General features: G+C 35.6%; 2 protein-coding genes across 2 annotated transcripts; one reads left to right on the top strand and one right to left on the bottom strand.

Moving 5' to 3' along the window:
* Window positions 1-682: 682 nt before the first annotated feature.
* On the top strand, window positions 683-2,482 carry LOC122065675 (E3 ubiquitin-protein ligase ATL31-like). The gene has a single exon (XM_042629503.1). The coding sequence runs from the start codon at window positions 817-819 to the stop codon at window positions 2,065-2,067; it is 1,251 nt and encodes a 416-aa protein (XP_042485437.1). The 5' UTR covers window positions 683-816; the 3' UTR covers window positions 2,068-2,482.
* A 2,622-nt stretch (window positions 2,483-5,104) lies between these two features.
* Window positions 5,105-6,084, bottom strand: LOC122065669 (protein DETOXIFICATION 25-like). The gene is made up of 2 exons (XM_042629497.1): window positions 5,852-6,084; window positions 5,105-5,673 (listed from the first exon to the last, which is right to left on the bottom strand). Exons 1-2 carry the CDS (start codon window positions 6,064-6,066, stop codon window positions 5,472-5,474), a joined length of 417 nt encoding a protein of 138 aa, XP_042485431.1. The 5' UTR covers window positions 6,067-6,084; the 3' UTR covers window positions 5,105-5,471.
* Window positions 6,085-12,462: the final 6,378 nt, after the last annotated feature.

The raw sequence follows: 12,462 nt of genomic DNA, 5'->3' as shown, positions 1-12,462 counted from the left end.
ACATATAGTAGATAAAAATATAAATTGAGTATTAAGAGTTGAGATCCCTTGCACATATGTTGAGGTGCAAACTCTTGTCCCATTTATTCTTATTTAAAAGGCGAATAGAGGTATTTATGAAAATAAAATGAACAAGTATTGGCACATGAACTATACATTTAGGTGAACGCCTATATATATAGAGAATCTAAATTCATATAAATTTTCAGCACTGAACCTAAAAGAAGTTAAAATATTAAAAACTTTTATGTAAAAAATAGCTGCTTATTTGTATGGCCCTAACACCTTTATAGAGCCAATAAGAGCACATAAATACAAATATAAAAATACATTTTATTTTATAAGGAGTTGAAAAAGAGTGCATAGACATCAACATGAATGAAAATTTTGATTTTAGACATTGAACATTTATTTTGCATGCCCCTGTGTCTCATTGCAGCCCGCATGGACAAAGCGATAATATATCTTAAAAAAAATATAAAAGAAGATTGGAGTCAATCTCCAATCTCCAAAGTCCAAAGAGAGAAGAACCACAGAATAAGTGTGAATTGTGATGCAGATGCTTACGTCATAGACGGCTAGCATCCAATAAAGATAAGAAGCCCACGTGGGGTCTTCATTACCCAATATCTTTAGATCACATCTTCTAGAAGATGAATGAAGGAATAAGTGATGCTCTTGCCGACTTTCCTCGTCTCCCACGAAACTCGGGGTCGTTTGGCCCTTTTCACCCCTCCATCTTTCACCCTTTATATTTATCTCTTTCACTGTCCGTTTTCTCTGCAATCTCATGAGGATCAGTTCCAACTCTCGCTCATGAAGAACGAATGGAAGCAGAGTCAGAGTCACAGTTCGATCCTTCACCTGATTGGGAGAAACCCAGAAGCCCAAAATGGACTCATATGCATCTACTTGCTCCTCATATTCCAGTCACTTCCTTACGCGGCTGCACATAACAGGACTCATGACTCAGCACCTTCCGATTCATCTGGCTTCAGCAACGCACTCAGCCCTTCGACAGCCCTAGTAATAGTTGTCATCATTATGTTCTTCTTCCTCTTGGGCTTCTTCTCAGTCTACATTGACCGCTGCTGCGGGCCCAGAAGCGGTGGAACCATTCGATTTATTGGAGTAGAAGGTGGAATTTCAGGGAGGAATAAAGGTCTCAATCTGGCCGTGATCGATACTTTACCAACCTTCGCTTACTCATATGTGAAGGATCATAAATTGGGGAAAGGAGCTCTGGAGTGCGCCGTATGCTTAAGCGAGTTCGAAGATGAAGATACACTTCGATTGCTGCCCAAGTGTGACCATGTGTTCCATCCCGAGTGCATTGATGAGTGGTTCTCTAAGCGCACAACCTGCCCAGTCTGCCGAGCTAACCTCGTCCCTGTTTCCGGCGAAATACCTGCAATTACGGCACCGGTACAGGACATAGAAGGCGATTCCCATGGTGGAATTCCGGCATCGGAAACAGGGGAAGCAGGGAACCAGCAAATTTCCATTAATGTAACAAGCGAAGAACCAGAGCTATTGTCAGTGGGAGTGGCAGTGGCAGTGACACCGGAGGTAATTAATCAAGCCCCAATGCAGAACCGGCCGGCGAGATCGACGAAGCCGAGATACGCCGGGAGATTTCCACGGTCACATTCGACGGGGCACTCGCTGGTTCATCCGGGCGAGGACGTCGAGCGGTTCACCCTCCGGCTTCCAGTCGACGTGAGGAAGCAAATCTTGAACATGAGGCACCTGAACCGGACTAGGAGCATGGTAGGTTACCGGACGACTGGTGAAGGGAGTAGCAGAGGAGGGAAATTGATGAGGGGGTGGGGTTATAGGACGACTGGTGAAGGGAGTAGCAGAGGAGGGAAATCGACGATGGGGGCGATAGGTGAGAAACCGGAAGGGTGGGTCTTCTCGATGAGACGGCCTTTCTTGATGAGAGCATCCAGTTCTCGGCCACCAAAAATGACGGCGGAAGGGAATGCTCCGGTGACTAGGTCGCCGTTGCGAGTGAGCACGAAACATGATGGAACTGTGCCGTCGTCGAGTCTTCCTCCGGCTTGACTGTCATACACTCATCACTTATACCTGAGTTCCTCTTAACAGATTCGATATCTCCACCTCACCACATAGTTGGCAAACTAGAAAACCTGGTGGAATCGGATGGTCAAACCTAATCTGGCGAGTTACGTTTTTATTTTATTTTTTAATACAATAATGGGGAGAATGTGTTTCTCCAACGGCCATGATCATGATTTACAAACCTTTATATGGTTTTAGTATGGTCTTCAAAATACCCTCTTGATACTTTGATACTTCGTGTAGATCTGAACTTGTTGCTTTGAAATGGTGTGGAAGATGAAGATTTACAATTTTTTTCTTATTCTTCAAGATTGAGACCATGACCATGAGTTCCTCCCTTGTACAATTTCTTTGGCTCAAGAGTCGACTAAAACCCATGAATTCCTTTATTATACTATATCTTCGATTTTTGAGTTTGTAATCCATAAATCTTGTATACTATTATATCTCACCATAAGAAGTAATTTCATTGGTTTTCTACTATTTTAATAACTAAAGAAAGGGGAAAAAAAAACCCAATAGTGAAGATTTTAAGTGTATTGATAATGGATTCAAATGAGGATATATGAAAATCAAGCATTATTGGAATTGGGAATGACCGATTCTTTGAGTTCCTAATCGATTCTTAAAACCATGATAAAGACTCTCATAGTGTCTCTATTTAAGTCTAGAGAGGGTTTCCTAAAAGGCAGCATAGCCTCTGCACCAATATGAGGACCAATGAGAGCACACACGAAAGTATCAACGATGATGAGATTTCCATTTTTTATGGGGAGGAGTGGTCATTTCACTCTCTTTATATCTAAGTGTAGAGGCCACTCTACCTTCTAAGCTTTTTTTTTCCCATTCAAGTCTGTGAGATATTAACCAATTTGAATTATAGACAATCATTGACTTTAAAAAGATAAAACTAATGCAACCATGCATGTCATGGAAAGTGAAACTAGGTGGGTATTTAAGTTTCCTTTCTACTCGAAGTATTGAAGTAAGAGAACTTCTTGATTGCGAGTAGGAGATAAAGTACCTTTTTTGTTTTTTGGACGTTGTTTTCTCTCTATCTAGTTTCCTTCATTTCCATTGTAATAGAAAAATCATTTCATGTCAATACTTAGGATCTATCTAGTTGGAAGGGAAATAAAAGAAATAAAAATTAAACTAAATCAAAACTAAAAGGAACCTTTTGGAGTCACTAGTTATCTTATATTTCCTAATTAATTTCAAAATCATTTAAAAATTTGGTTATTGAAATTTATTTTATTATGCGACCAAAATATTTGAATATTTAAAAGGTATATAAACATGGATGAAACTATGTATAACATATAATATGGAGAAAGATAAAATAACAATAGAATTAGTCTATAACATGACTTACAAATATCATATCAAAGCATGAAAACCAATAATCATGAAACAGTCTTAAAACACATAATGAAAATACGACTTAAGTATACAAAGCCATATAATGTCATGCAACTAAGCCTAAAGATGCATGGAAGAGAAAATGTTAGAATGGTAGAGATCATTAAACAACACCAAAAAAAAAAAGATCAAAACAACCATGGATCACACACACCATGGCACATGCAATAACATAAGAGAATGAGATGAAGAACAAGAGAAAATTATGATGAAATAATTCTAAGGAAGAGATTAGATTTTTAGGTAGTTGAAGAACCACACAAATAAAGATTACATTGAATAACATAGTTACCAAATATGACTAGGTTTTAAATAGGTTATAGAATCATGATTACAAAAACTATTTTTTCTCTATTGTTTTTGTTAATCCATATTCTTTGCCGAGAAGAAACAGTTCGAAGAAAATTAATCTGAAATTGGTTCTTTCAGACATGCTTTTTCTTGCCACTTGAATGTACAATATCTTTTATTTATCTATTTGTAAATCAGAAGTGTTGTATATTAATATTTATCACAACAAGAAGTAATTTCATTGGTTTTCTGTTATTTTAAAAACTAAGAGAAAAATAGGGGGAAAACCAATAGTGAAAATTTTATGTGTATTAATAATGGATTCAAAAGAGGAGATATGAAAATAAAGAATTATTGGAATTGGGTCCAATCGATTCCTTAAGTTCCTAGCTGATTATTCAAACCATGATAAATACTCCCATAGAATAATCTCTATTTGAGTCTACTAGGTAGTAACCAATTTGAATTATCGACAATCATTGACTTTATAAAGATAAAACTAATGCAATCATGCATGCCATGGAAAGTAAAACTAGGTGGGGTATATAAGTTTCCGTTCTATAGAAAATATCAAAGTGACAGAAAATCTTGATTATGAGTAAGATATATATATTTTATGTGTTGGAGGGCTTGTTGTTCTTTTCGTCTAATTTCTTTCATTTCCATTGTAACGAAAAAAAAACAGTTAAATCATTTCATGTCAATAGTTGGGCTCTACCTAGTTGAAAGGACAATAAAAGAAATGGAAGTCATTCTAACATTAAAATTAAAAGTACCTTTATAATCACTAATTATCTCATATTGTGTAACTAATTTCAAATCATTTAAAATTTGGTTATTGAATTTTATTTTTTTTTGCAACCAAATTGTTTGAATATTTAAAAAAGATACTTATGCATGCATGAAACTATGTACATATGGAGAAAAATAAAATAATAATAGAAATCCATAGCATAACTTATAAATATCACATCAAAACATGAAAACCAATAATCATGAAACATTCTTAAACACATTATGAAAATAAGACTCGAGTATAAGAAGACATAGAATGGCATGCAACTAAGCCTAAAGAATCATGGAATAAAGGATATTAGGATGGTAGAGATCGTTAAACAACATAAAAAAAACAAAGATCAAAACAACCATGGATCACACACACCTTGGTGCATGCAATAACATAAGAAAGGATCACACACACCTTGGTCTTTCATTGGTCATTCAAATTTTTCTTTCCGTCTTCTTTTTCAGCATGGGAGGAAGATTAAGGCAACATCGTGAGAAAAAAATAAGTTTTTTTTTTTTAAGTATTGATTGATCAAAGTTCGTCTTTTCATTGACCGACTCGTTGGACTGTCTTTTCCAACGTACAGTTCGTCTTCTATGAATCCTTTGTTTTTCTATTTCGATCATCTAGGGGCTATCAGTTGCTCTATATATGGATTAGAAGAACCATTCTCATATGTTTTTGATCCACATAGATTCGTACGTGAATAATTCTCATACGAGAACCTGACTTACAGTCTAACTCTAGCTTTGGCCACAGAATACGGTGTTTTTTTTTTTTTTTTTTTTTTGTCCAATGACATGTGAGAGATAGGTGATGCTCACATGTACGATCAAGTAATTGTATAAGCAGTGGATCCAGTCTTGCATGTAAGGCAATGTGGTCATTATCTACTCCTTTGACTTATTAATGCTTGCAAGCAAGTGGATTTGAGATCCTCATGGCCCCCATTTGGAATAAATTTTCCTCTTACCAAAACTACTAATTTCATGAAGAAAGAACATAAATGAAAAGGTAAGAAGAAATCATACCCAGTTGCTGCAGAGAATGCCAGTGGAATCATCAACTCCCATCCATTATTGGTCATACTGCAAATGTTAAGGAAAATAAGTGACTTTCAATCAGCAAAAATCATATTTTCATCCACTCAGAACCAATCAATCTCTTCTTTCTCAACAGAGCACGGTTCTTGTTATCATGTTATCATTTACAGAAGAAAGTTACAGAAGAAAGAAAATGGCTCTAATTTTAGTAGATGGAACATACCAGATGGAGAAAGCATCTACTGCAATCTTTGCGTTCTTGAGATTCCCTGTCATCAATAGTAATATCTTATAGTACCAGTTCTCCAAGCTGCCAAACAAGTAGATTAGGAAGAGTTTAGGAGTAGCAGAACAGAGCATAGGAGAAGAACGATCCAAGATCTTTGCATGTAGATTCCCATCATGTGGTACTTTTTGGCCCCAAATGCTTGCCCACATAGAGTCTCCAATGCACTAGCCATCCCTAACTAATTAATCCACAAAACCCAGATTAGAAGAAACAACACTTATCAGAGATTATTGAATCAAAACCCAGAAAAAGAGTGGAGAGGAGATTAGATACCATAAGACCGAAGTTGAAACCAAAAATGACGTTGTTGACAAAGGAGATGGAAGCAAGCTCGAGATCGCCAAGGTGACCAGCGAAAGCTTGGGTGATGACGTTCATGGAGTAGGAGGAGACACGGCTGAAAGATGGCTGGACTCCCGATCCACCATAGCTTCTTTGATTCGATCGAAAACCATGATCACCACCACTTTTGCTCTCTTTAATTGATGGTTGTTTCTGCAACAAAGGAACCACCTCATCCCGTGTCTTGCGGTTGCTGCATTGCATGATTTCCACTGATGGAGAGTCACAAGAAGAGGGAAAGAGATTATTTGGACAGCCTTTTATTGTTGTTTATGTTGTCACATTGATAATACCTATAAGAGACTTCTTTACAGTGCACGATCTAGCTTCAGTTGGGTAGGAATGCAAAACTTAAAAAATGATTATTCTGCTTATTCCCATAATGTGAAAGGCATCTAAGACTCTAGAGGATTCTTCAAAGAAGGCGTATATCCTTCTAATCTACAATCTCCAATCTACAATCTACAATTTATTTATTTTTAAACAAAGCTTACTGAAAAAAAAAAAAATGTAGATTCTGAATTACAAGCTTCAAGAAGCCATTGAAATGAAAATTAGAAATTAGAAATCAGTATGAATCCCAAATTGACACTGAGAGGGGTCAGCAATGTCTTTAATTTTCTTTCAAAAATTGATTCAGACTATTCACTTATTGTAGGAATTTCCTACTGTTCACTCAGATTTGCATTGGCAATCACATATCTAGGCATTTCCTACTGTTCACTCAGATTTGCATTGGCGATCACATATCAGTTTCATATACAAAGTTGTATATTTGTCCACCATGCAACAACTCAATGTTCAGGTCTATCATTTTTATTCTTTTTGCTAACGAGGAACCTCTTGAACTTGTCCGATTTTACGTTTCAAGGCTAAGGGTAAACCCTGGTTACACGCAGTCACACCTAACCTGTGTAACAGATCAATCACGAGGTGACTCGAACTAGAGATGTCTATAAACACACAACTCCTTTAAACCAGTGGAGCTACACCCGGGGTGTAATGTTCAGGTCTATAAGACAAGCACACTTATATTGCAAATAAGCACTATTTACAACACTAATACAAATTCTCATACACATTATGTAGGATAAAAGTGGTTCTCCTAACTGCCTACATCAATGGAATAATATCCTACTCAGGATTTCGTACATTGCTCAATACTCAACTACCTTATGACTACAGCTATAATCCATGAGTTATAACATCTGGTGCAACTTGAGATATTACTTAGAAACGGATTTCAACCCCAACTTTTTCCAAGTACTTCTTGACAGATTACAATATATATATATATATATATATATATATTTATATTTATATCAAAGTAAATGGAAGCTAGTCCCAACCTCATTTACAATGCCTTAGATCTTTCAATGCAAGTACAACCTAAGTCCCAACCTCATTTACCTAGACTAATTAGAGAATCTTTAGTGAGAGGAACTTCTGCAAACTTGATTGAGTTCATGCGAATGATAGCTGGCTAAGTTCTTTCTCAACGTTGTAAGTCAATTTTGAGGCTTTGAAAATTTCAGACCATAGTCCTGTTATGGTCACTATTACCCCTTATATTTCTTTCGGCCCTAAAATTTTAAATTTTTTTCGACATATGGGTCTCCCATAATGATTTCCTTCCGCTTGTATCTCAAACGTGGAATTCTCCACTTAAGGATAGATCTTTCCCCCTTATCATCTTTGCTAAAAATTAAAGTCTATTAAGAATGTTTTGAAATCTTGGAATAAGAACACTTTTGAAAATATTTTTTAACCTGTGGAGGATTGCAGATCCCATCTTTCTACTCTATAATCTCAGCTCCAAGCTGATCCTCAGAATTTTCTAACTTAGGTTTTGAAGAGGGGATTATCTCTTCTAGTTAGGCGACCTTCTTAAGAAGGAAGAAAGTTTCTTTGAGCAAAAATCTAGAATCAAATGATTAACCCGTGGGGACTCTAATACCGCTTATTTTCATTAGTCAGGAAGGACTAAACAAATTCCTAATTCTGTTACTCCATTAGAATCCCTGATGGGTCATTGCTTTCGGATTCGGATGCAATTAAAGAAACTTTTATTTTTCACTAGGAAATTTAATCCATCCACTCTCAATCCCCTTGATCTTATTCCATATGATATTCCTTTCACAAAGGCCCCATAACCATAGAAGGGTTCTATCAACCATTCCTTCAAATGAAGAGGTTTTGTGGGTCATCAATTCCCAAAAAATCTGATAAAGATCTTGGCCTTGATGGCTTCAGTTTTGATATTTTCCTTATAGCTTGGGATATTGTCAAAGATGATATTTCATCTGCTCTTTGTAGTTTTAGTTTTTTTCCAGGATTAAATTTTTATTTGTCTTATTCCAAAGTTTGAGGGGGCTAATCAGATTTCATCTTTTCTGCCTCTTTCTTTTGTTAACCATCTTTATAATTTTATTACATAAGTCATTGTAAAAATTATTAAGTTTGTTATTGATTCTCTTTTCAATCAAAATCAAGCTACATTCATCACTGGGAGGAGTATTACTGATCAGTCTGATCATATCCTCCTTTGTCATGAAATTATTAGGGTCTTTGATAGGAAAAATCATCATCTTTCTGTTCTCTTCAAGCTGGATATTCATAAGGATTTTGATGCTATTAGATGGGAATACATTAACCAACTTCTTTCCAAGATGTATTTCCCTTACATTTTAATAAATTGGATTCATTGTTGCATTTTCATCTCTTCAAATCTCTATGTTGGTTAATAGTTCTCCTCAAGATTATTTTGAATCTAAGTTAGGGATCTGGTAAGGTTGTCCTATCTCGCCTAGTTTTTTCTATCTCCACGAGGGTCTCTCTAAAATCCTTTTGATCAAAACTGAGACAAGCTTCATCCAGTCTATGCGTAAATATAAGGCTTTGGAGATCACTCACCCCCTTATGATGTTTGCTAAAGCCTTTCTCTCATCTGTTTTTGGCTATTTATAATGTTTTAGCCTCCATTTCTATAATGTGTGAGCTTTCTATCAATCCTCACAGGTGTCTCTCCTTCTTCCCGGAGTTTATGTGCATTAGATTGCTGTGTGGTGAGAGAATGAAAATCGTGTTTGAATCCCATGGGATGAAGTAAAGATGTAGTGTTCCCCATCAATCATCAGTGTTTTAGTCGTTTTCATTACCACCTTCACTCCTTCTGGTAAGTCCATTTATATCGGCCTCACCATCAATCCCTTTAGTTTTTTATTTATTTATTTTAAATGAAAGGTGTGAAAGCCTCTTTCCATTTTTTTTTACAATCTCTCTCTCCTCTCTTTTCTCTCTCTCTCTCCCCGTCACTCACTCTTTCTCACGTGAATGTTTGAGAGAGAGTGACGGTCCCACTTTTTTTATTTATTTTATTATTTTTAGGTTTGATTTTTTCAATGGACCGCCTTCTCTTTCCCATGGTTAGTAAGTTCGGCACAGTAATAATACGTAAACAGATACATACGATAATTAAATAGACCATACAGTAATAATATATTTCAAAAAATCCGGTGTAATAAAACACATATGGCAATGATATAGTACGTGTTTCATACGTGTTTAATACGGTTGCTCGGTAAAAATCTGGGAGCAAAATTCCAAACTAAAAATGATTGTTTGAAACTAAATTCTAATCTACCATGCTTTTATGGACACTAAAATCCAATCTGATTTTCTAATTTGAAATCATTTCTCATTCTTTGTGAATTTTCACATTTAATATTAATTAAATTTAACCCCTAAAAAGGGTATGGTAGAAAGAATTAAGAGGAGAATCAAACCTCATATTGTCTTGTAACTTTTACATGTTATCTTCTTCTTCTTGGTATGAAAACAAGGTTCAAGAAGATGGAGAATAGGTGGTTGCAATCGTTCATCCCAAAGATGAGCTTGGATTTTTTTGAAATTTTCATGGGGGTACAATTTAAGACCGGTCACAGATCAATTTTAAGGCTCAAGAACCTCCTCCCTTCAATTCATTTGATTTCTCAAATGCAGTATTACAAGAATAGAGGGAGGAGAATACCAATGTCATTTCCCTCTTTCTAATTCTTCACATTGTCCAGCTGCAACTATGTTTGTAAATAATTATCGATCCAATTCAAATGGCGATTGTATGCTAAATTTCCTAGAAAGGTTTTCATTTCAACCCCTTCTAATTTAGAATTCCGCCTTGGTCATCTTTGTCCATGTGAGTCATCTCTTTTGAATCTTTTTTGTTTCTCGTTAAAAATTATTTGCAAATGCAATCGCTCTTGATTGGATTTTCAACACCAATGGGAAGAGAAACAGAGAAGAGGAAGGCTTGATTGGGTTTTCAACAATTGCTGGGAAGAGAAATGGAGAAGAGAATGAGAGCAGGGGGTATTGATGTCTTACCTATCGCCCTTGGTCGCTGGCCGCCAAGAACGGAGATGGAGGAGAAGGGGTCACTGGGGCAAGGGTTTCTCCTTTTTTTGGTTTACATAGATGAGGGAAGAAGAAGGGTTATAGTTTCGATCGATTAGGGTTCGTAATAGAAGACAAGGGTCGGGAATCGGGATTTGGCCCATTTGGGTTAATCTCATTTGTTTTTTTAACATAAAAGTTTTATTGAGTATGTATTATACGAGTATTATTCTTGTATAATACGGTTATCTTTAAAATCTGCATATTAAACGGTTTTGTTGGATTGATATGCCAAATTATGAACTTTTGAATTAAACGTTCAGAAGAGCATATTATATGTGTATAATACGCGTATTTTGCTAACTATGCTCTTTCCTACATGGGATTGGAAGTGGGTCCCACTTTCTAATCTATTTATTATTTTTTTTTGTTTTTTTGTTTTTGTTTTTTTTTTTTTTGTGAGAGGTTGATATATATATATATATATATATATGTCAATCAATTAATTTGGTGCTGAAAGGTCGAAATTTGGTGTCTACACCATGAAGGCAATAGTGCTACAGACAAACTGGCGAAGCTGCAACAGATATGTAATTATGTATACAACATCACAGGATGGAACTCCAGTCTTTTTAGCTGCTGACGTTAGTTGGGTTCTTTAATTTTTTATTGGTAAGCACTGAAATTCTCAATTGAGACCTAGATATAGGTTTTCTTAACCTTTGTATTCTGTTTTTTGCTTCACTACTTTTCTATTGATGACCATGTTGAAGGTGGAAGAGTAGCTCATGCATAGATGTTCTCTCTCATTCATTGATTATTATTTTTTAATAAATTCTTTTACTGACCCTTGGAAAAAAAAAACAAAACAAAACAAAAACGAAAACAAAAAACTTATTGTACTGATTTGTTACCTTTGTATTACCTCTTGTACAGCTCTGTAGTATCTTGTATACTTATAGTCTAGGATCTTAACACTTATATTACTTTGCCTCTATAGCAGAGGAAACACTGCCCCAACAATTGCTCACTTCTGCACCCAATCCAGAGAGTGCTGTAATCATTCTGTGCTACTTAATATATTTCTCATTTCTAAACAAAAAAGAAAAAAAAAAGATAAAGAAATTAAGGAAGTCTTCTAAAAGATACATGCGTAAGGCTATATAACCATTGTCTTCCATTAGTGTTGAATTCAATATAATACATCCATTATCTAATAAGTCTTTCATATTCTTTGGTTTCTTATCAGGTAATGGGCAACGCCAAATCTCCAACAACTTACAGTTGGCCCCTCAGTCTAGAACCATTGGGGTAGAACATTTTTGTATATCTATAGATAGTAATCCAATCCTGTACTCCCATATGAAGATTATGTGTAGGAATGGAATAAATTAATGTTCCGAGCATTGTTACATCTAAATAATTAAATCTATGAACCTCTTATCTTCAGTGCATGGCTTCGTTTTGTTGAAGGAGTTGCATTACCTTTGATTAGCTTTTTTGGACAAATATTCAATAATATAGACTTTATAGGACTTACTTTAATTTAGATTTTTGGGTTGACAACCATGATTGAGGTATTTTTCTAAGGGTAGTAGCAAACACCCAGACACGACAGGTGCAAATTGACCGTGTTGTCTCCTCTGTGTGCATTGAAGATGCTTTTGCTTGTGTTTTCATTGGCTAGTGCATTTGACGTATCGACAAAATTCTTTCAGTTTAATTTTTTCAATCATTATTATCATAGAACAATAATTGAGGTAGTTAAATCTGAAAAACTTGGATAAAATCATATATTTGTTGATTCAATT

Source organism: Macadamia integrifolia, unplaced genomic scaffold, assembly GCF_013358625.1.
Source record: "Macadamia integrifolia cultivar HAES 741 unplaced genomic scaffold, SCU_Mint_v3 scaffold2086, whole genome shotgun sequence".
In the NCBI taxonomy this organism is placed as follows: domain Eukaryota; kingdom Viridiplantae; phylum Streptophyta; class Magnoliopsida; order Proteales; family Proteaceae; genus Macadamia; species Macadamia integrifolia.
Note: the sequence above shows the minus strand (reverse complement) of the source record. Positions and strands in the feature narration are given on the sequence as shown.

What these genes read in the sequence shown, in the direction of transcription:
- LOC122065675 (XM_042629503.1), top strand. Translation starts at nt 817, where the DNA reads ATGAAGAACGAATGGAAGCAGAGTCAGAGTCACAGTTCGATCCTTCAC.
- LOC122065669 (XM_042629497.1), bottom strand. Translation starts at nt 6,066, where the DNA reads ATGTGGGCAAGCATTTGGGGCCAAAAAGTACCACATGATGGGAATCTA. An exon ending in GTAGATGCTTTCTCCATCTG is followed by an intron (nt 5,674 to 5,851) that starts GTATGTTCCATC and finishes TAACATTTGCAG; the next exon opens with TATGACCAATAATGGATGGG.